Genomic DNA, 20,514 nt, shown 5'->3' on the forward strand with positions numbered 1-20,514 from the left:
CTTTTACACACTTGACAGAATTTACAACAATCAGCGATTAATTTTCAGTAACCTTAAAGTGCAAGCTACGAATTACTCGCTGCGAAGACATCGTTATAAACTGCGCATGTGCACTGTCATGTTCTGGGAAGCAATTTTACAGGCTGAAAATTTCTTTATCACTAATTATTTAGCAGTGACTAAATCTTATGCGAAGTAAAATATTAGGGTTGCTTTACTCCTCTTGTCAGAAATGATGAGTTTTGTCGGAAGACAGCACTTGGACGAAAAGGGATTATAATGATTATAATAGGCTACCAGTAAAGTACATTGATCTGGGTGTATTATGTAATATTTAGGGTAACAATTAGGTGCAGGGAATATGTTTCCCAAACATTCGAGCATTTTTCTAAAGCAAAATGTGCTCACTAAAACTTTTACGGATGCACAGAAGCCTTTAACAATAAAAAAAAAAGAAAAGAAGTGCACATTGGCTCGGATTTAACGCATGAAAGCGGCATCGGCTATGACTGATGATTGCAGAGACTGGTTTTGGTGTCGTTTTTTTTTTTTCATTATTAACACCACATTTGCCACGTGGGATTGTTTATTGTGCAGTCAAATCCCACAGCTGAGGAACGCCTTTCGAAATAGTTGTAATTGACTCCCCTGTTCTCGAAATCAGCAGTCGAGCGCCTTTACCATTGAGACACCGCGACAGAGGTTTAAAAGCAAAAAAAAAAAAAAAAGTTCTCACACCGCTCTATTGTGCATACAGACGGCATAGTAGGCATAGAGTGGTCTGTTCAAACTGCATTCTGCTATATGAAGCAGTCTGCGGTGGCATATGTTTTAGTAGCTGCGGTATTCCAAACAGAAACGGGAATATGCAATTTCTGAGCGTTTGCATTAACTTTTATTGACGGTAATGACCTGTTTTGCTTTGACATGGCGGTAACGACAGTACCACTTCATTTGAGACATTGCATGTCAAAATATCTCAAGCGCCGAGGACCGCGATGGATGATGTCCTTATCCAAGCATGACATGCTCGGTACAGACAAGTATATTTTTTTTTAATGAAGCGTGGGGTTATACATTGTTCATGTTTATTTTGCAAGAGGCATATAGGTAAGCAAAAGCTCACAGGAACTGCGAAACAAACAAAAACACTCCTGTACACGCCGCATGCGCGCGCGTAAATCACTGCGGGCTGGCACGCGACGCGAAAACGCATCCACACTGAGTAGGTTTCGCCGCTGAGCCACAAGGTGGCGACTCTACTCGATCTCGAGGCCAATAACCAGCAGCCTTTCTTTTTCACTCCCGTCCATGCTGCAGCAGAAGAGACCACTTACATGCTCCTTCGACTTCTTGCCACCACAGCACGCATCTCTAGAAAAACGGAGCGTCTCTCCTGGCCTCAACTTGTAGAATATGCCACTTTCATCGGCATTGAAAAGATCATGGAGTGCGTAGCCTTCGAGGTGCACTGGTAGAACCTCGACCACAACAGTGTCATCAGCGCTGACCGACTCACCAGAAAGGCACTAGAAGGCGATTCCATGCCTTACTTTAAATCTGCTGAGCCAACCTTCACTGCACGTAAACTCTTCTTGGTTCAGAACAGCGGCTAGTTGCTCCGCATGTTTCCATTGAAGTTCACTGGGATGTTTCGCGAACAGGCTTCACAAAGCCACACCAGCAGGGCCTTCTCGAAGTCGGGGAATAAAGTCTCGAAGAGTCGAAACCTCTTGGGCTGCAAGTCACCCGAGACTTTCTTTGCCACAATTGCCTCCTGGGCACTCATGATAGTGCTCATGGTTTGCTTCGATAAGCCAAAAACCATGACAATGTCCATCTGCTTCTTGCCCTACTTAACCTGCTCGATGATATCAAGCTTGTCCTTCAGGGGAATGTGTTTGTGCTTTGTTTTTGGTGGTTTATGATGCACGGCACTGGCTGATCCAATAGGCTCTATCACACCGCTAACGCCCCGACAGTGCGAACAGGCTGACAGGATAAACAAAGCGCACACTGCACTGAATAACATTGGCGCTGAATGTAAATGCCACAAAACATTTTATTCCGAGAAGGGGCGCTATCAAACAACCACATTTTTTTTTCTTTTTTAACTAAAAGCGTTATGGAAGTATAAGTGGTAAGTAATTATAGCACATTATCCCTCGTTATATCAGAAATGGCCAAAGCTAGCCCAATTTCAAGGCGACCGAATCCAAGCCAAGTATGGCTGCCGGCTGTGTTGGTCCTGCTGGCGCTATTCCTCTCCCGAAAGTTTGCTAAGTGATGTTTGAAATTGGAAGCTATTGAATTTCGGATATCTGTGGGTAAAGAAGTCTGCTGTAAATGAGTGTGAAGGAGGGAAATTATATACCCAAAATTTAGTCCATTGTATCCGAATGTCTGCTGTAGCTGAATCTGCAGTAAGTGAAGTTTAGTCAATTAAATAGATTGGAAAACCAATCAAACATCGCAGATTGGTATGTTATAAGCGAATATCCATTGAAACCGGATTCATTATAACGAGATTATACTGTCTGAATCACTTCATCTTGTAATGAATGCACATATACTTTTGTAAGTTCCCTTCATTAAGTCGCGCCCGTTGGTGTCTGTTCATGAGTCGGAGCTTCGAAAAAGCTTTCTCAGCATTCAAGCTAGGCATTGGCAGGCTCAGCAGGTGCAGTGCTGCAAGAGCAAAGGCAAGCCACTTATCCGAGTGTGAGCGCCAAAATGGAAGGGGTGCCACTTTGTCGGGAACTATATATATAGTTTTTGTATTCACAGAGTTCAGAACCGAGTGCCTGCACTCTCTCAGTGCCTTTAGTAATAAGGGCAAAGATTGGCTCATAATTTGACAAGTCATTTGACATTTTTGCCTTTATGTTTGGATCCACTATATGAACATTGATTCCCACAGGCATGCGTGCTGAGATATTGCAGCGCATTCACGCAGGGCACCTCGGTATAGCCAAGAGCAAAGCAAGAGATAGGCAACTGGTCTAGAATGAATTTCGGCCTATAAACATTGAACCTAAAAGAGAATGGTGTAGTGAAATTGTATGTCATAGATGCGTTACTCCACATGTTAACTTCTCATCTTTTTGCGACGGCTTTGCAATAAGACTGAAATGTCTCGGTAAGCTCAGCGCGTTGTTCCTTTTCTACAAGGTTTTTCAGGCTGTCACCATCAATGTTGTTGATTTCATTATCGCCAACCCACCTAGTCAAGACACCTCCGAGATGCACGAGCAACGAATAGACATCGCACACAAGGGTGTCTTTTGACTCTAGCTTACGCAATATGGCCACTATTGTATTTGCGTTGTTTCACGAATTTCATTAAATAAAGAGTTGCAAGTTGCCTCACTGCTAACAATGGAACTTTGGAGGCTCTCGCACTTTTTAATCTTTGCATCAGAGCGTCTCAAGAAATCGAGAATAGGCTGTCAGTAATTCAGAACGTTGCGCAGGGACTTATAAAATGAAAACGACATAGTAGGGCAAATTGTGGTTAGAAATTTCACTTCAGTGTTCATTGATTTGCACAAAACATGGAACTTTCACTGCATTTCCCTTGAGCTCTTCAGGATTGCCGTGGCCTGCATGATTAAGTCACGAACGCATGCAAAACCTTCTACACACAGACGTTCTGCAAGGGAGTGTGGCAGACATCGTTCAAATGAAGGCCTATAAACTCGAGATCTGACTCCCAGAGATCTTGACAGAGCTTTCCATATACGACGCCGAGTCCGAAACAAGTGTAACCTGGCTGAAGCTTTTGTCCTTTAGACAATTTTTTGGAGAAGTGCGGTCATAGTTAGAGCATTACACTGAGACAGGACTTTGAAAGCTAGCATGGGCATGGCTCTGGTGTGTGAACTGCAGTCATAAAATGTGTGAAGTGCTCAGGACGCGTTTCTGACCAATGATTTCTTTGCCATTCAGTGAAACAAGAGAGCAAGTTCAACCAAAAAATAAGAGCATAAAATAAAAACTCGTCCCAAAGAGAAGGGACACACTGAAGAGACGTCTAACACAACACGACTGGGGCGGGGTTACGCTATCTACCCAAACCTGCCACTGTATGGCAGCTCCAGCTTTAAATAGCGGGCCACATGCCTGCTACCCCTTGTGGTGAAGGTTCTCTAAAAAACATGGCTGAGAGTCCACATGCACGACTGGACCAGAGCTGCCGCCTGTCATTTGAGCAATAGGAATACTGACCGAGCTCTTGCCGTGGCCTCATTATCTGCCTGCTTGCTGAGGTGTTGGTGCAGCTGGCTGGCCTCTTGACGGTGCTTAATGGCTGCCGCCACCTTGGCTGCCCACCATGCCCTTACTTGATACTGGCCTGCTCTCCATGCTGGCCGCTTTGCCGGAGCTCTGCCCAACTCTGTCACCATCTGCTCATATGTCTCCGTCTCGTCCACTCGCTCGTCTAGCTGCGATTCCTTTATGCCAATGTTATGTTCACTCGACTGTGCCACAACCTGCTCTGTGATTTCTTGGATCACTGTGGTGATCTTTGCCAAATATGAGGTGAAACTGGATGTGATTACAAGGCAAATTGCCTTCCCCATCTTCGTCCACACTTATACGATGCAGGGATTCGTGTAGTCTTTCAGACATGAGGCACTAATCGATGCATCAAGACACATCACACACCGTCCACTTGACCTAACCGTGGCACTCGTGCATCATATTGATGAGGACTACACGTCCGTGCGGCCGTCCAGCTCCGAAATATGGGCATCGAAATCTCCTACTATCAAGAACTCGTGTCGATCACGGTGAGCTCGCATATCCGCCCTGAGGCAGGTGCTGATTGACGTATTTATCTCAATGTTTGCCCTTGTCCACCAGTATACCGTAGCCAGAGCCACTCTGCCCATTAGCCACATGTGCTTCTGGCACGTCTGCCGTTCTCAAGGCACCCAAGTCCGCTCCCCACCTTTTGTCAGTCAGATCGCTTGTCTGGGGACATGTAGTCCTAAAAAAATAGAGGTGCTGGCCCAGCCACTGTTCTAATGCCTCCAATGTGCTTGCGCTGTATTCCATGCCTTGCGTCTCTGACTCCATTGCCCAGCCGGTGGCGACAAACTCCACTCTCTGACCCGTGTTTTTGCAGGCAGCTTTCATTTTCTGCAGTCCACTGCTTGCACCTGCCATTGATGCCCTCGTCTGAAGTTGACCGTGCAGGTAGAGCATGGACAACAAAATGGGGCCACGGTCAAAACTCGTCATTCAGGCTGGCTTAAATCAATGCGATGGCCTTTGAAGCACTCCAAAGAGGCCTTTCGTTTCGTCCACTAGTGCCGCTACTTTGTAGACTGAGGCCTTTCGCTAAGTTTTGAATTCAACATGGTGATTCCATCTGGTGGTCCAGAGCAGTGGATGTTTTAAGAGCGTTCTCATCCCTTGGGATGAACTTCCGTTGTGAAGTGGGGAGGCATAGTAGCTGGGATGCGGAACTGACTGCTCGTCACTCTAAAGGGCACCCTTTTCATTCTCCAGGTCTCTACAAGCAGTCTTGGGTCTTGTTTGGCTGGCCCGTATTCGTATCAGAAGAATCTCATCGCACTGGAATGTGCACGATGGACTGATGTTTGCAGGAATGCCTTTTGATGTCGGCGGTAATGCCAATGCGATGACCACTAAAATTTTACAGGATTTTCAATAGATTGTCGGGGTTCAAGTTTCATCCAGCCTCCACAACTTGATTTAGAAAGGCATTTCCTGGTTGGCCTGACGAAGCACCGAAAGATGACTCTAGGTTTCATAGAAACGCTGTCTGGCATTGGCTTTCCAAGCCCCACACTGGTGAACAGATAACACACACACGAGGAAGAGACGGCCAGACAGAGAATGCAAAAAAAACATTCTCCGTCCACCAGAAAAATAAAAGACAACACTTGGCAGACCTCCTTTGAGAGGAATTTCGCCTGTTTGTTAAAGAGTTGTATTCAACTATAGTAGTTACATTAGTAGGAACGCATTGTACAGCCTACTGCAGCCGTGATGTATTAGTCTGTGTCCGGTGTTCTCATCTGGTTCCACTACACCCGCCCCCTCCCCAAATGAGTATACTCATTTTGCATTTGTCTCTAGAGGGTAGAGGAGCTGCACAGGTCACCATTAACTTTATTCCGGATGGCATTTTGGTGGCGCAAGACCGCACGTGACCATCTCACCCTTTAATAGTTCCACGAATCGAGCGGTGTTCCACATGTGTTTTGGTGCACTTGCGGTTAGCACAGCTGCACTTGCTACCGCTGTGCTAACCGTGCTAACCGACCGTAGTTGCATGATGTACTCTTTGCCATCTCATCCAAAAGGAGTTGACGGTAGCTCACTGGTATTGGAAGTGACGAGTTATGTCTGAAGCTGTGGTCTAAGAAACACGGGCTGAGCGTGCTTCATGGCAGGAGCTCAGCCTCCGACCAGTCAACAAATGTGACTGGGCTAAGATAGATAGCTCACCCGGATCATTAGTCGTGTAAGTTAGTGGTCGGGAGTTAATGGTGGTTTCTGCACCAGTCAGTATGATAGCAAGCTCTTCAAAGGAAAGGCTTTGACGACCGAGGATTTTTCGTGGGGTGACTTTTGGATTTCACCATTTGTTCCCACCAGGCTGCTTTTTCAGTTTATGAACTTCCAGGTAATTCACCATGACTTGCAGTAGTCCTGCGTTTCTCTACTACAAACAATGTTCCAGAGTGTCGTTGATGCCTTCTTAAGCGTCAGTGCATTGTTGCTATAAATGACTGGTGGCATTCCTCTACGAGCAACAAAATGTCTCAAGGCAAGCAAAATACTCTGTTGCTCAATTGGAGACAAGCTCCAAATGATTGGCTGTTGTTGCATCGCATGTAAAAGGGTGATATAGCTTTTGGAGCTAACCTTCTTGGTTGTTGTGTATAAGGGTCCAGCAAAGTCAGTACCAGTAACATTAAGAGCATGGCTACCGTACACTGTTTGAAAGGTGCTGTTGGAGCGGTTGTTGGCATTAGGTAGCCTTGGAGGCAAATGGGACACCTTGCCATAATCTTCATTGTTTGACGGCAGCTCAGGATCCAAAATTTTTCAAACTTCTGTCTGGTCTGTAGCCCTCGGTGGAGAGTCAGCAGGTGATCTGCTTGAAAGAGAAGTTTAGTAATTGTGTGGTCTTTTGGAAGTAGCCTTGGACGCTTGATGTCGTTTGGAAATGGTGAAAACTAAAGTCTGCCAGTTACATGTATCAGGCTACCTGCATTGAGGAAGGGTTGGAACTGGATTATCCGAAATGATGTCTGTAAGCTTTCACCAAGAGACAGAGCACACATCTGTAACTGGAAACACTCCTGTTGAGCCTGCCTTAGCCAGTATTTTTTATTGTCGCATATCTCTGCTGTTGTGCGGTACTGTTGGGCAAGATGCAGTGTGGAAAATGTAGTTATTTGAGCTTCTAGCGGTCTGAACACCAGTGTGTCCATTCCACTTTCAAATCAAGGGTAATGGCTCATCCCAGCTTAACCTGTTTTCCCACATTGTCTTAAATAATATCTTTGCCCGGGCGACAAAAGGAGACAAAGGTCCAAAGGGTCGAACACTCTTGATGACACCTGCAATACCACTCGTATCGTTTTGTTCCCTGTGCTCAAGTCAGTTAGCACGCTTGTGAGCGATTTTGTCATGCTGGTCCTCATGGGCATCCATTGAAGACCTAGCACCTTTTGTGTCTCGTCAGAGGCAGCCCAGTCCCCACTGTTCAGGGCTCTTCGTACTGCAGCCGAGTTTGATGTCCACTTTCGCAGGTGCATTCGGGCATTTTTCATTATGTCTGCTGCTTCCATTGCTATTTTTACGGCCTCACTGTCTGATTTTGCACCTGTTACCAAGTCTTCCACGTAGAAGGATTCCTGCAGTATGTTAGCTATTTCTCTTCAGGACGCCCTTTTCCTTTTCGAAGGGGTAGAGAAGTGTGGCTGTGAGAAGGTAGGGGTTTGCTGTAGTGTCAAATCCCACTCTACATGTTTTCCTTTCTTCTGCGTTGGGCATTGGTTCTTGGGCAATAGGTAGGCAGCTATGCCAAAGGATTCTCAATGCATCTCTGTCCTCAAGTTGGATGCTGTGCCAAGTCACTGATCAATTTGGCTCCTTTTTCTAGATGGTCGTTTAGTGACTGCTGGGTGCATGCGATGAGGCATCGAACACTATGCGCAGTTTGGTAGTGGTCACCTCATTTCTGAGAATTGGTTGGAGTGGCATATGATACACATGGCTAGTCTTCATTCCCTGAGGAACTCCTTCCGCGTGTCCTGCTTCCATGTAACCTCTAATCGCTGATTCATACTTTTCTATCAGTTCCTTGCTGCGACTAAGGTGCTCTATCAAATAGTTGATGTGCCGCCATAGTTTTATTATCTGCTAGCTCAGTATTTTCACCTTTCCGCGGCAGCGCAACCTCGTAGTGGTTGCCTGTCCATGCAGTGTTTAGAATAGAAGGTTCACATTATTACTTTTCGGTCTTTTCATTAATGCCACTTGCATCCAACTTCAAAAATTTCTGTAGTGTCGTTTGGCCTTCAGATTCGATTCGAATGATCAGCACACATACTTTAGTTACCATAGAGGATGTGCTAGTGATATTGAAAGGACCTTGGATTGTCTACCCTAAAGTAGTGTTCACTGCAGTTAATCCTTCATTCTCTTTGTAACAGCTAACTTCTCCTGTTAAGAACATCCACAGATGGTCTGACCCAAATAGTATTCCAATGCCAGGCAGTGCTGGCATGCCGATGCATAGAAATTTGTCGGCTATCGATGCCTCATCTTAATTTTTTTTTTACAAAATTGTGCTCCACTGAGACCTGCAGAACATCGCTGCATATAAATGGCACTTCAACGGCGTCCACTTTAGTTTCTTTTTGGTCGTATTGTCCCCATAGATGAAGCTCGACAATTCTGCATTTTTGGACATCTGTGTTAGCACCGCTCACTGTGTTTATTTGGAAGTCCTCTCCCAAGATTCAGTTTCAGCATTCATGAGATGTCTTTTGGATAAAGGTACGCTGATGTCTTCCATCCAACACTCCGCGAATGTAGCCCTGCATACTGTCCCCAGCAGCCCATGCACGGAACGTCTGCAGAGCCAATTCTTTATTTTCTTCCTGCCCAATAGCAGCATGTATGTTGGCTGTGATAGGTGCAGGGGCCATATTTATCTTTTTTTTTTTTTTTTTTTGTGATGCTGTTCAGTGATTTCCAATTGGGATTGCAAACTGACGACGAATGCTGCTTTTTGCAGTGGATGCAACTTATCTGTCGTCTGCAGTCGTTTGCTCGGTGGCCCCGCTTTGTGCAGCGAAAGCATAGTCTTACCTTCGCTAGTATGTTCCTTTTTGCATCGATCAAGAGGGCTGCCGGGTAGCCTTCTGTATTATACCCTTGAGATTCGCAAAATAAACATTTTTTGACACAGGAGGAATTAGCATGCAGCACCGCGCCACTTGCAGTCTGCGAGAATTTTTATACACGAGTTTTGAAGTTATCTTGGACACTGCGTTTGGGTTTGCGACCTTCGTGCACAGCATTGGCATCCCTTATGCATCTCTCTCTACTTTCCCTTTCCAATAGGACAAATTCCAATACTTCTTAAAGCCTTTCCTCAGTTTTGTCCCTTGTTGGAGCAGAAGAATTGATGGCCAGCTTGAGCTTGGCCTTTCTCCTTATCACTTGGCTAGCCTGGCGATGACAAAATGATCTCAGTTAACATTTCAGCGTATGTTGACGGGCTAACTCCTGGTCCTTTGAATCCACTGACCAGTCTGCACGTGGTCGTGCAGACGGCAGAGACCCTGTACATCACTTGACAACAAAACAGCTGGCAACGTCTTTAATCTTGAGATACTCATGCTCAATTCTGTTCTTGTCTCTGAACCTTGCTGCGAGTATTTCTACTGCATCGTTGTAGCATGCTTCTGTAGCCTGAAGTCCCTGGATAGCTGCCAAGATGAGTCCAGACAGCAGCGTTCTAAAGTAGTAAATTTTCTCCACTTCAAATAGGCCTAATTTTTGTGCATAGCACTCTTGTAGCATTCCCAAAATAGTTTCCAATTGGACAGCTCACAGTTAAATGTCTCCAGTTTCAGCTTTGGGAGCTTTATCCTGGTTTGCGGTGGCATTGATAGTGTCGCTTGTGCGGAGATCATGTCTCTAGCTGAAGCTGTTGTTGCCTCCACTTCGACTATTCTTGTTTTCAGCTGTCCAATGGCGTAAATCACTCTGTCGTCATACTGGATGGCATCATGCAGTCTGGTTTGAATGCATCCTCTGGAAGAAAAGACTGTAGCTCATTGATTCGGCGCAGTTCATTGTTGTTGCACTCCACCCGGTACAACAGAGTCGTCAGGGTCTCGACACGGACATCCCGACTCTAGACTGCTGTTGCGACCTTCTTGATCAGGACCATATTCTGTTCACGTTGCATCCTCCTCTTCACTTTAAGCTTTTTCATGGTTCTTGGTCACTTCATTTTTTCCATGGAGGCTTTTACATCTAAAGGGGCAGCCGGTACAATGTCGCCAGCTCACACACAATGATGAAAAACTCACAAGAAAGTTTGTCTTATTTCCTTGTTTTGGCTCCAATATGTGTGATAACTGCAAACTATGGGTTCGACATTATTTGACAACAGTAAAGAGACAACTATGATTTTTTAGGAAAACGAAAAGAGTATATCACGGACTCGGAATGCAAGGTACGTCCAAAGAAGACAGAGTACATAGAGCTTCTGCTTTGAGCCTATGACTTGATGCTTACCAGCCATCTTCCTCCTTTCCATGTTATGGTCGGCACTTACCTCTTCAGCTCTGACCGCCCTTTGCCGGAGCCGTGGCCTCACGATTTAGGAGCACGTTTGTTTACGGTGGAGTGGCTTTAATGGGTAACCGCCATGGAAAGCGTTCTCGTTTGTCCATACGACAGGATACGCTTTTTCGTGTTCAAGGCTCTCTGTAAGCTGCGGTTTGACTGAGAAGACCTGCAGCCGTGACACATGTGTCCATGTCCAGTGTTTCCATCTGGTTTCACTAAAGTTGTTAGTAATGTGCACTTGGACGTAAAATATCAACTATATGCTTTAGCATCCAAGTCTTCTTATTGTGTTTATCTGGTCGTAAAATTTTTACTTCACTGGAATAAAACACACAAGGGAGTGAACTAAATGACTGAGTTACTGCATATAGCTGATTGTTTACATTCATTGTTGTTACTGGAAGCTCTGCTTGTTCAAATGCTTGCAGGTCTGACTTTTATAACCACTATATATAACTTGTATTTGCAATAACAATGCATGCTTTGACCCAACCTTATGCAGGAAAATCTCTTAGCATATTCAACTACACCAATCTGGAAGTAAATAGTAAATGTATTGTTTTCCCTTATATGTGTCGAGCATTTACATCACAGTACCTGCATTACCAAATTCAGCTAACAATCTCTATGACAGAAATGAAAATAACGGATCTTTCAGAGCTTTTTTTTTTTCTACTACATGCAAACAACACTTGTAGTAGATCTGCTCACAAGTTATAAAGCACAGAGACAGTGGAAATGGGGTCACAGAAATTGCTTTTATTCAGACAAAGTATTGGGGGCGGGGGGGGGGGGGGGGGGGGGGGGTTAGGGGTCAATGTGCTCTACCTGGAAGGAACCAGCTACAATGCTCTAGGCGTACATCACAGCAAATGGAGCAAGACCATCATATAGTGGCTTCTATCGTCATTTGTACACTTGTCTAACACCATCTGAGAGTGGTGTCTCGGGTGGATTGATGACACCTGGTGACATGATTATTACATGAGGCACTAGGAGGCAATGTCTAAAGAAAGCATGTGCACCATGAGGTAGTGTTTTAAACATAGGGCCGTATCCAAATGACACCTACATGCTCAGTAATGCACTACAGTTTGCATGCTCTAGACATACTAGAACATCTAAAGCAAACTGTCAGGCAGTTCTTTTCACATTAAAAGCATTCACCCACCAAGCGACTTCTTGATTAAAACGAACTGAAATTTCCATAGTACTTAGAACTGGGAGCCAGCCAGGCTCCTGAATGTTCCCTTGTGCAGTTTATTTTATACTGAAATCAGGTTAAGGAGCTGGTGATCAGAAAAATCTACCATTCCGCATTGCTTTTCTGACTTGCTACCATTCAGGCAATGCCAAAGACTTTCAGTGATATGCAAGAAATTAGAAATGTTAAAGCGATATCATTCATAATGCATGTAAGTTGTGGCCAGTGTGCTTGCTACAGAACAAATAGTGGTTTAGCAAGAAACCGCAAAGACATCCAAAAATGAGGAGAAAAAGGGAACCAAATTTGGCCAGCCAGCTACCAGTGACACATGGGTACCAGTGACAGTCAGAATAATGCATGCGTGTAAAGCATATACTGTGATTTATTTGATTGATCAGTTTTACCCATCCAAACCGACTAAGGCAATGGGAGACTCCATAGTGGAAGGCTCCAGAAATTTCCACCTCCTATGGTTCTTTAACGTGCACTGACATCGCAAGTACTCTGTCACCCTCCTGTAGACTCGACCGGGCGCGCACTTTCCCGCATAAAAATCGGCATCTCGTCGCAATTTCTGCTTTCAAGAGGTAACGCTTGTACTACGGAACTAGATCCACACACACCTAAAATGGGGCCTAAATAGCTTAAGCGCGTCGATGCATACTACTGCTACTGCCAGGATCGAAGTCTTCAAAACAAACTATACATACGTTGATCCACTCGGTCGGAGACGTTACCGTCAGAGCGGCAGTTGGTTCTGCTAAACGCTCCCTAGGATATAAATATAACGGTTTCTGAGGGCTGAGACCTCGCCGCTTTCCCCACAACACCGACGATGTCAATTTTCCCTAGTTCGCATCGGCGATTTAACTTAACCGCCTCGATCGGCACTCAATAATTTGAGCAGCTGTCGCTCGTGACTGCACTCCAGCGGCTGAGGCCTTGCATTTTCGCTGTATACAGCACGCAGAACTTACTAAATATAATCAATGTTTAGAAAGTGACATTTTCATCGTGATAATGCATCGTAGGCGTTCCGCACAAAGCCACCTCCGCCACCTCCGTGTCGCGTCCTTGCTAAACACGGATTGTTCTGCTGACAGCGAACGGGTTTTCGACCGTAAATAAACCGCTGAATGAGCGGTTATTAGGAACGCACTAATTCAATGGAACAAATCTTGCGCGCACAGTAGCCCACCGCAACTTCACAATCACGTTTATTGCAAAGCGCGTTAAGTGGATTTTTTTTAAGGCTGTGGCTAAAGGTACATCGGACGGACCCGATCAATGGTCTTAAAGGTACGTCTGACGGACCCGGTGCGTTTTTCTTCGGGATACGACGGACGGATCCGGGAAATATTTTTCAGGGGTACGGCGGACGGACCCGATCAGTAGGGTTCCCGACGGACCCAATGCATTTTTCTCCGATATGGGCCTTGGGATCCATCGGGAAAGCCAGACAGATCCGAGATCCCCAGATGTGGTTGTAGCAACAACATGGTAGCCATATGTAGCCAAATCGAAGTTGGTATGAGATGTACGTGCGAGGTGCAAGAAGTATGTACTGCATGCGTGCAATGTGAAATTACAAAGAATAGTACAGTGGCAAGGATAGTGCCTAGAATGGGTGATATACTACGTGATGGCATGATGATAGGTTTACGTGAGTTGGACCGCGGCAGGGTGGCAAGCACGACCAGAGTGCAAGCGCATGTAATCGCGGTGTTGACGGCCAGCCCGCGGCCCGCACGCCCGCTCATTTGGTCCTCGTTATCATGTGGATTAACGTCTACGACGGTCGTTATGTAGTTTTGATTCTTCAAAGTTTCGTCACTTCCATCTGTGATGAGATGCGTCACGTAACGCATCGCTTTCTGCTCGCATTGAGGTTTGGTGCTGCAAGTTCTACGTAGTACATATACAAGCGGCGCTGAAAAAGCTGGGTGCCGCCGGCGTGTCTCTAACGCAAGCATCGAGTCATTCGTGTTTGTTGGAGGTGTGGTTTGTGCTTACTGTGAGATGCTGTGATGTACGGATTACGTCCTACTAGAGTGCTGTGTGAGACTACGAAGAGTGCTGTGATGAGTGCGCCGATGTCCGGACGGACATCAGTTTGTCCGTTTATGATCGGCGATGTTGCACGTGCATGTGAGTGTTTATTAGGTGCAGTGGTAATTTATTTACACGCGCTGTGCAACAATCAGACGAAAATAAGTCATCGACAATTTGTTAGCCTGCACTACAGAGCTGAGCTCAAAACTCGGAAAATGGGAATGCACATGATGCAGTTTTCGCATGTTGGAGTGGACCGAAAAATAAGTGCCCAGCCCACACCGCCGGGATGCGCATTACTACAGGTGAAATGGTTCAGGTTTCAGTAAAATAGCTGCCTGGCACAGCACCTTCCTAAAGGTTCAGGCTTTGTACTATTGTTGAAGGCCACTTTATCATTAATAAAGGAACGAATATGCTTTATGTGTTAATGACTAGTGCTTTTTCAACATATGTTCTTTTTTTTTTTTCCTTAGTTTCCTTTGTTTTCCCTGCTAGACAAATACAAATAGTACACTTTTAAACTTGTCAGTCCAAAGCTGAACATGAATATCTGCCATGCATGTGACAGCTTTAATGCTAGAAAGGTTGACATATATAGCATGTACGTACACGCTGCGACATCTTAGTGGCACGTTCGGCTACTTGCCCCAAGGTCGTGATGTTTAATGCCAGTGATGGCAGTCGCACTTTGGTGCAGGTGAAATGCAAATGCTTCTGTTTCCTGCAAGATGTCAACGCAAAGTACAAAGCCCGGGCAGTCAAAGTAGTCTGGAGCTCTCCACTACGGTATTTTTCATAGCTACATATATCACTTTAGGATGTGAAACCCTACATGCCACAGGTAGGCTGCATTGTTTTTTAGATTTTGTAACCTCTCATCTATATTTTGCAACATTTGGCTAATTTTAGTTCTCAAACAGTTGTTAAAGATGAAACCGAAGCAGTTCTTGGCATGGTTTCCTGCTTGGATTAATTTGCTAATTGCAGTTCTTTGAAACTTGCATCAATGCTGGACAGTTCAAATAGCAGGCAGTTGAATTACAGAAATGATGTGGATTGTGCATTTCAGTTCTGACAAATGGAAAGTAACGGTCCCCTCCTTGCATGCATAGGTGCCCTTAGACAAATACATACTCGGGTGTGTGATTGTGACGCATATCAAGGGTCAACAGAAGGCCATGTGGAGCCAGTGTGATATTCTTCATGAAGGCTAAAGTAAAATTGTACAACAGCTGCTGTACCATGCAGAAAAAAATTGATCATTTAGTGTATGATTAACTGACCATGAATAGCATCTTACTCAGAGTATGATGCGATATATATCTGGTTTAGCATCCCAAAATAACTACGGCTATGAGGAACACGATAGTTGAGGGCTCCGGTATATTTTCGACCACCTGGGGTTCTTTTACATGCACTAACACCGCACGGTGCATGACGGCCTATTGTTTCGCCTCTACTGAAATGCTCCTGCTCTGGCTGGCTGCAACCAAATCTGCATCTTTGGGTTCAGCAGCCAAGCACTCTAACTACTGAGCCAGCACAACAGGGCCAAGTATCAAAATGCATGCCATTACACTTCCTTCTAGCCTGTGGTTTTCTTCACAGAACTAATGTATACAAGGAAAAGTAAATAGCAAGAAAACACTAGTTTTATTGCACATTATATTCACATTTCAGCAAACATTCTCTAGGAAAAAAATTCTCATAATGTTTGCATGGAAACCATGAACATCTTACAAAAAGAAAACAATACACTTACTCCACTCCAATTATTAATGGGCAAGGTTGCATCTATGCTACTACACTGCACTTATCACAAAACCACAAGCCCCATCTGCTTTGGCCAATCACTTGATGAAACTAACGGAGACAGATGTCGCACACCACAGACTGGTCGTCTCGCAACATATCTCTGCATATGTTGCATTTCAATTTCGTGCCTTTCCACTTAGCTTCAACTGTTGCCAGCATTACTAGTGACCCATCTTTTCTGAAATTCCTTTTTGCGCTATTGGGATCAGCATCCTTGTTAACGATGGTCGCTGGAATTTTCGATGCTATCATTTTCACATCTTCCTCATCTGGAAGAACGAAGGAAATGACAAGCTTTAGGCAGAAACAAAATTAGGGAGACTCCTAATCGCCACCTGTAAGGGTATGGTGTGCCAGCGTTAATGGTTCTTGCCTGCAGATCCCACTGTGGATTCCCATTAATTTACATGCCCTTTGCTACAAACATAATTACTAATTCCTTAATTCATGTCTCTGTTATCTCAGATATACTCATTAGCATACGGTCGTAGGCTGCCCTGTTAGGTGATAGACAACCTGGCATAGACCTCTGTAAGCCTCAACCTTTCTTAATTGGAGCTGAAACGTCCCAGAACATATTTCAAATATAACTTTGTAAGCTTGACTTAACAGCTCCTGCCATGTCGTGTGGCCTCGTGACATTTGGCTTGTGGCACTTTTGGCTTGTGCACAGGCGTCATCTGTTAAATACTGGTTAACATGCATGAAAAATACATTTTCACACTAACTGGTGGCAAATGGTCAAGTGGTGCACTGCAGATTCTGAAATGTATAACTATATGCATGCAAGGATCGCATCATCACATAACATGATCAAGAGTTCTATCAGTACCTGTAGTTACATAGCATTTCAATGCCCATTAAAGGACCACCTCAGACAATGGTTGTTACCACAAGGCCTGTTCTAACAGTGTACTGACACCATTCCACTGAGCGATGGACATGTATATGCATACCCTAGATAGCTCATGATTGTGGATCTCATTTATTTCTATGACTTCCAAGGAGTTCCTGTCGTCAGAAACCCTACACTTTATGAAATCGGGACAGTTGTCTTGAAAGGTGATGAAAAGAAATAACCAGGTTACCTTGACGCAATGCTAAATTACAGAGGGTGAATATGCTGCATGAAGATACCAAGAAGCTTGTACAAAGAAAAGTGAGAGTGAAATGGCAGGATTTTTGAAACATTGAAATAAACTACAAACTATACTTGTCAAATCTGTCATTAAGGAATGGAAATCATGCAGTAATCAAAAACACAACATGGAGGCCATTTTAGGTCATCTTCACAAAACACATACCCACACCTCACACACAGCTTCGTACTTATGAAAGAGGACAAACCAATATGCAAGAAGTGTGGAGATGAACTAACAATAGACCATATCTTACATGTGCGCCAGAGTCGAGAAAATAAGAGGAAACATTTTGTATAATTTTGCAACAGATCCCTTTCCATCCCAGCATGATCCTAGGAGAGACGTGCAAATTTCCTGCATTTTTGGTTTCCTAAAATGTTCCTAAACAAGCTACATCCTAAAGAACATTTTAGTCATTGCACACAAAATAAATACATTATACCTTGTTCTTGGTGCATGGTAGCATTAGTTGCTTATGCACCATAAAAATCAACACAATGCTGTAAGGTATACCTTGGTTAGCTATGTTATATGAGACAAGCTTTCGGTCTGGTGTAGTCCTTATTCACGTGAAAGCGCTGTCATGAGGGTCTATGTCCCAGCGATCGGAAAGTGACCTATTCCAATAATTTTGCAAACTGAAGGCGATTCTACAGATTTCTAAAGACTGGAGTGCTCAACTGTTTTATCAACGCCCGCTTGCTTTGACAGCCTGGAATGAAACTGTTGAAGAGAATACATTTTTGAACATTTAACGCATTTCTGAAGACGTTGCTTTCAATTACGGGGCCCACAAAAAGCAGCTGAATGTCAAACGCCGCCTAGGTAGGCTTTCTAGCAAGACAGCGGTGTAGCGTGGAAAATCGCTTCGTCGGTCTATCGCTGGCGCCGCTGACTTGACAGGCGAACTGTTCAAACTTATAGCTACTGACCACACCTGAAACACTGAATTGCGAATTGCGCATGATCAAGGCAGAATTTCTCTAACACTGAGCACTGGTAGCTATCGATTTCGCGCCCAATATTGTGAAAATCTGTCCTCTCTTCGATCATTGATACGTCCACGGTTGAACATTTATGCGCCTCGGGGTGGGCCAGCCGCTGGAACATGGATGCGTGGTTGTAGCAACGATCACTTGCATGGCGCACTCTGCAAACTTCCAAGAGTCAGCTTCTGCAACGAAATGTGCAGCGCACATTTTCTACCGCGTACCTAAGTCCGGCGATGCATGCATATCGATGCCGATCGCTTCAAAGCTGCGCGGCCGTTCAGTTGGGTCACGCTAACCTCGAGCATGCGGGGGTTTAAACTACATGTACGCAAAATTCAACGACAAGAAAAAGATGCAGGCTAAGCACTTTAGTCTAGTCTTCCCCTAAATGCCAAAGAACATTGCTGTACACAGGGAATTCGGATCATTCGCGCTTCCGGCTTTCCGGTTGTGCACTCTTGCGGTGCAGTAGGTATTCGCCTCGACGAGTTGATGTGCAGCTCGCCGCAGTAGCAGCGCAGGCGTCTAGTAGAGTCGGCATGTCTTTTGCCACGGCTCTGAGGTAGAATTTAAACGAAGAATTTAGCTAGAAACATCCTGTTTCCTCGGTCTGCATGTGAGGAACGAGCATAATGCCATTTCACATACATACTTTGGACTGCCGAATGTTCTGCACGGCGAGGTGTGTGTGTGTTGTGCCGGCGCTAGATCTTCGGAGGTCGATGCAGGACCTAAGACAGCGTAAATGCTAGGAATAGCTCGCTCGCATTACGGGCAGATCGAGGTGATAGTTTAGTGCGAAGCGAAAGCTGCTCGTGAATGTGCGTATCTCGATGCCAGCTGGTGGAGCTGGTGCAGTACTTACGTAGCATCGCCTGCAGCTATGTGCGTGACAGCGATGCTTGTCGTACACAACCCTAAGTGAAGACCGCGATTTATGTTAGAACGGATGCACTCTTCGCAGCACCTCATCGAAAGTCGCGACTAGCTGATATCATAGAGGATAACATTCATTCACGCGTAGCAAGCGGAATGTAGCCGCGTTCGACGTGCATATAGCCATGAACCTGTATTGCCTGTATATCGACGTCCGCCGTATCTTTACGAGAATCGAATGGATACGTCGGACGTACTACCTTTAGACACTTCGTTTTTTTAAAAAGCACTCTATAAATTCGAGTAGCGATCGTTGCTGACTGCACTCCGATGGCTGTAGGCTTTACATTTTCGTGATGGACGCTGTATAGGGTTTCACTCGTTCAATAAAACGACATTTTCTCATTCCGACGCCTCAGCCGAGACGCTGCTTGAGAGACCACCTTAGTGACGCGTCAGTTTTCAAAGTGAGGCTACGCCGCCACTGAATTCTATACCGGCAGTGTAATCGTCTTTTCGAGTGTTAATGTAGTCGCCGAAGGTTGGTTATCGAAACCAACGCACGTTTGCAGGACGGGGCGTCTCGAAGAGCCTCTTCTTACTACCAACTGCACTAATGGAGCTGTACCAGGAATCCTGGAAAGTGGGCAATTTTCGTTATTTCGCTTACAGAAAACGCGACCGCCGACTCAAATGGCAGTTAACTGGCAAACATAAATATCAGTTCATTGTCTGCGTGTACGAAATTTGCTCAATGCAAAAAGGTTTTCACATTCACATGACCGATGCTGCAGACTGCGTTCCAACATTTGATGCGTACGTAGTCTTTTTTTTTTTTTTTTTTTTTTTTTTTAGTTTCGCTCATAGCAACAGCCTAGCAACGGGAGATTATCACGTGACTTACGCTGGTGTATATAGCCGGCGGACGAGCGAGTGCAGCTCAGTGTGCCGTTATTTTACGAACGAGTTGGCCTCTTCGCTAAGATGGTGAGTAGTGTTTCGCTTGTGGTGGAGTAAACCCCGAAACATCTTGGACCGGCTTCAGCGTGTAGTTGCTCGCTCGTAGGATTTTTTGTTTTCTGGAAGAATAGAGGTCGGGACGCTTTATTTCTTGGAAGGACAAAAGGACCTCACGCAGTCAACTTGTCATCGAACAGGGGCCAGCATTTGTGGACTCGCTGATTAGTAGCGCATTCGGGGACCGAAATTGCACGTGAATTTCGGCGCGCCGTTACGGGTTTTAATTTGCGCGGCGGGTTGGGGCATAACGCGTCCTGCCTTTTTCCTGATGCTTGCTCATGGCCGCCTATCGAGGCAGCCGTGACTTGCTAGGCCTGATTGCGCGCGTTCCGCAAGGTGTATTTCTGTTCAATCTGCATGCGTTCTCGAAGATAGTCTATTTATTGCTCAATTTTAGCGTATCACCTCAGTAGGGTAATAATTTGAACTGTATTCTTTGCCGTACCATTTTCATTTTTTTTTTCGGCGCAGCGGGCTTGAATTGTCGAACGCGCGTTGGGAGCAAGCGTTTCAAACCGACAAAAGAAAAAAACAATGTTCAAAAGAAAAC

The 20,514-nt window shown here is 45.1% G+C and overlaps 1 protein-coding gene across 6 annotated transcripts in view; it reads left to right on the plus strand.

Moving 5' to 3' along the window:
- LOC146183132 (26S proteasome non-ATPase regulatory subunit 3-like) overlaps positions 1–20,514 on the plus strand; it is a 178,811-nt gene that overhangs the window by 43,825 nt on the left and 114,472 nt on the right. Inside the window, exon 1 of one of the 6 annotated variants that reach the window (XM_084609028.1) lies at positions 19,827–19,931. The exons of the other annotated variants lie outside the window; for them this stretch is intronic. Within the exon in view, the coding sequence (XP_084465154.1) occupies positions 19,929–19,931 (3 nt within the window). The 5' untranslated portion in view covers positions 19,827–19,928. Of the gene's footprint in view, positions 1–19,826; positions 19,932–20,514 lie in introns of those variants that run through there. 6 annotated transcript variants of the gene reach the window in all.

This window comes from Amblyomma maculatum, chromosome 7 (assembly GCF_055883805.1).
Source record: "Amblyomma maculatum isolate TAMU_Amacu chromosome 7, ASM5588380v1, whole genome shotgun sequence".
In the NCBI taxonomy this organism is placed as follows: Eukaryota; Metazoa; Arthropoda; class Arachnida; order Ixodida; family Ixodidae; genus Amblyomma; species Amblyomma maculatum.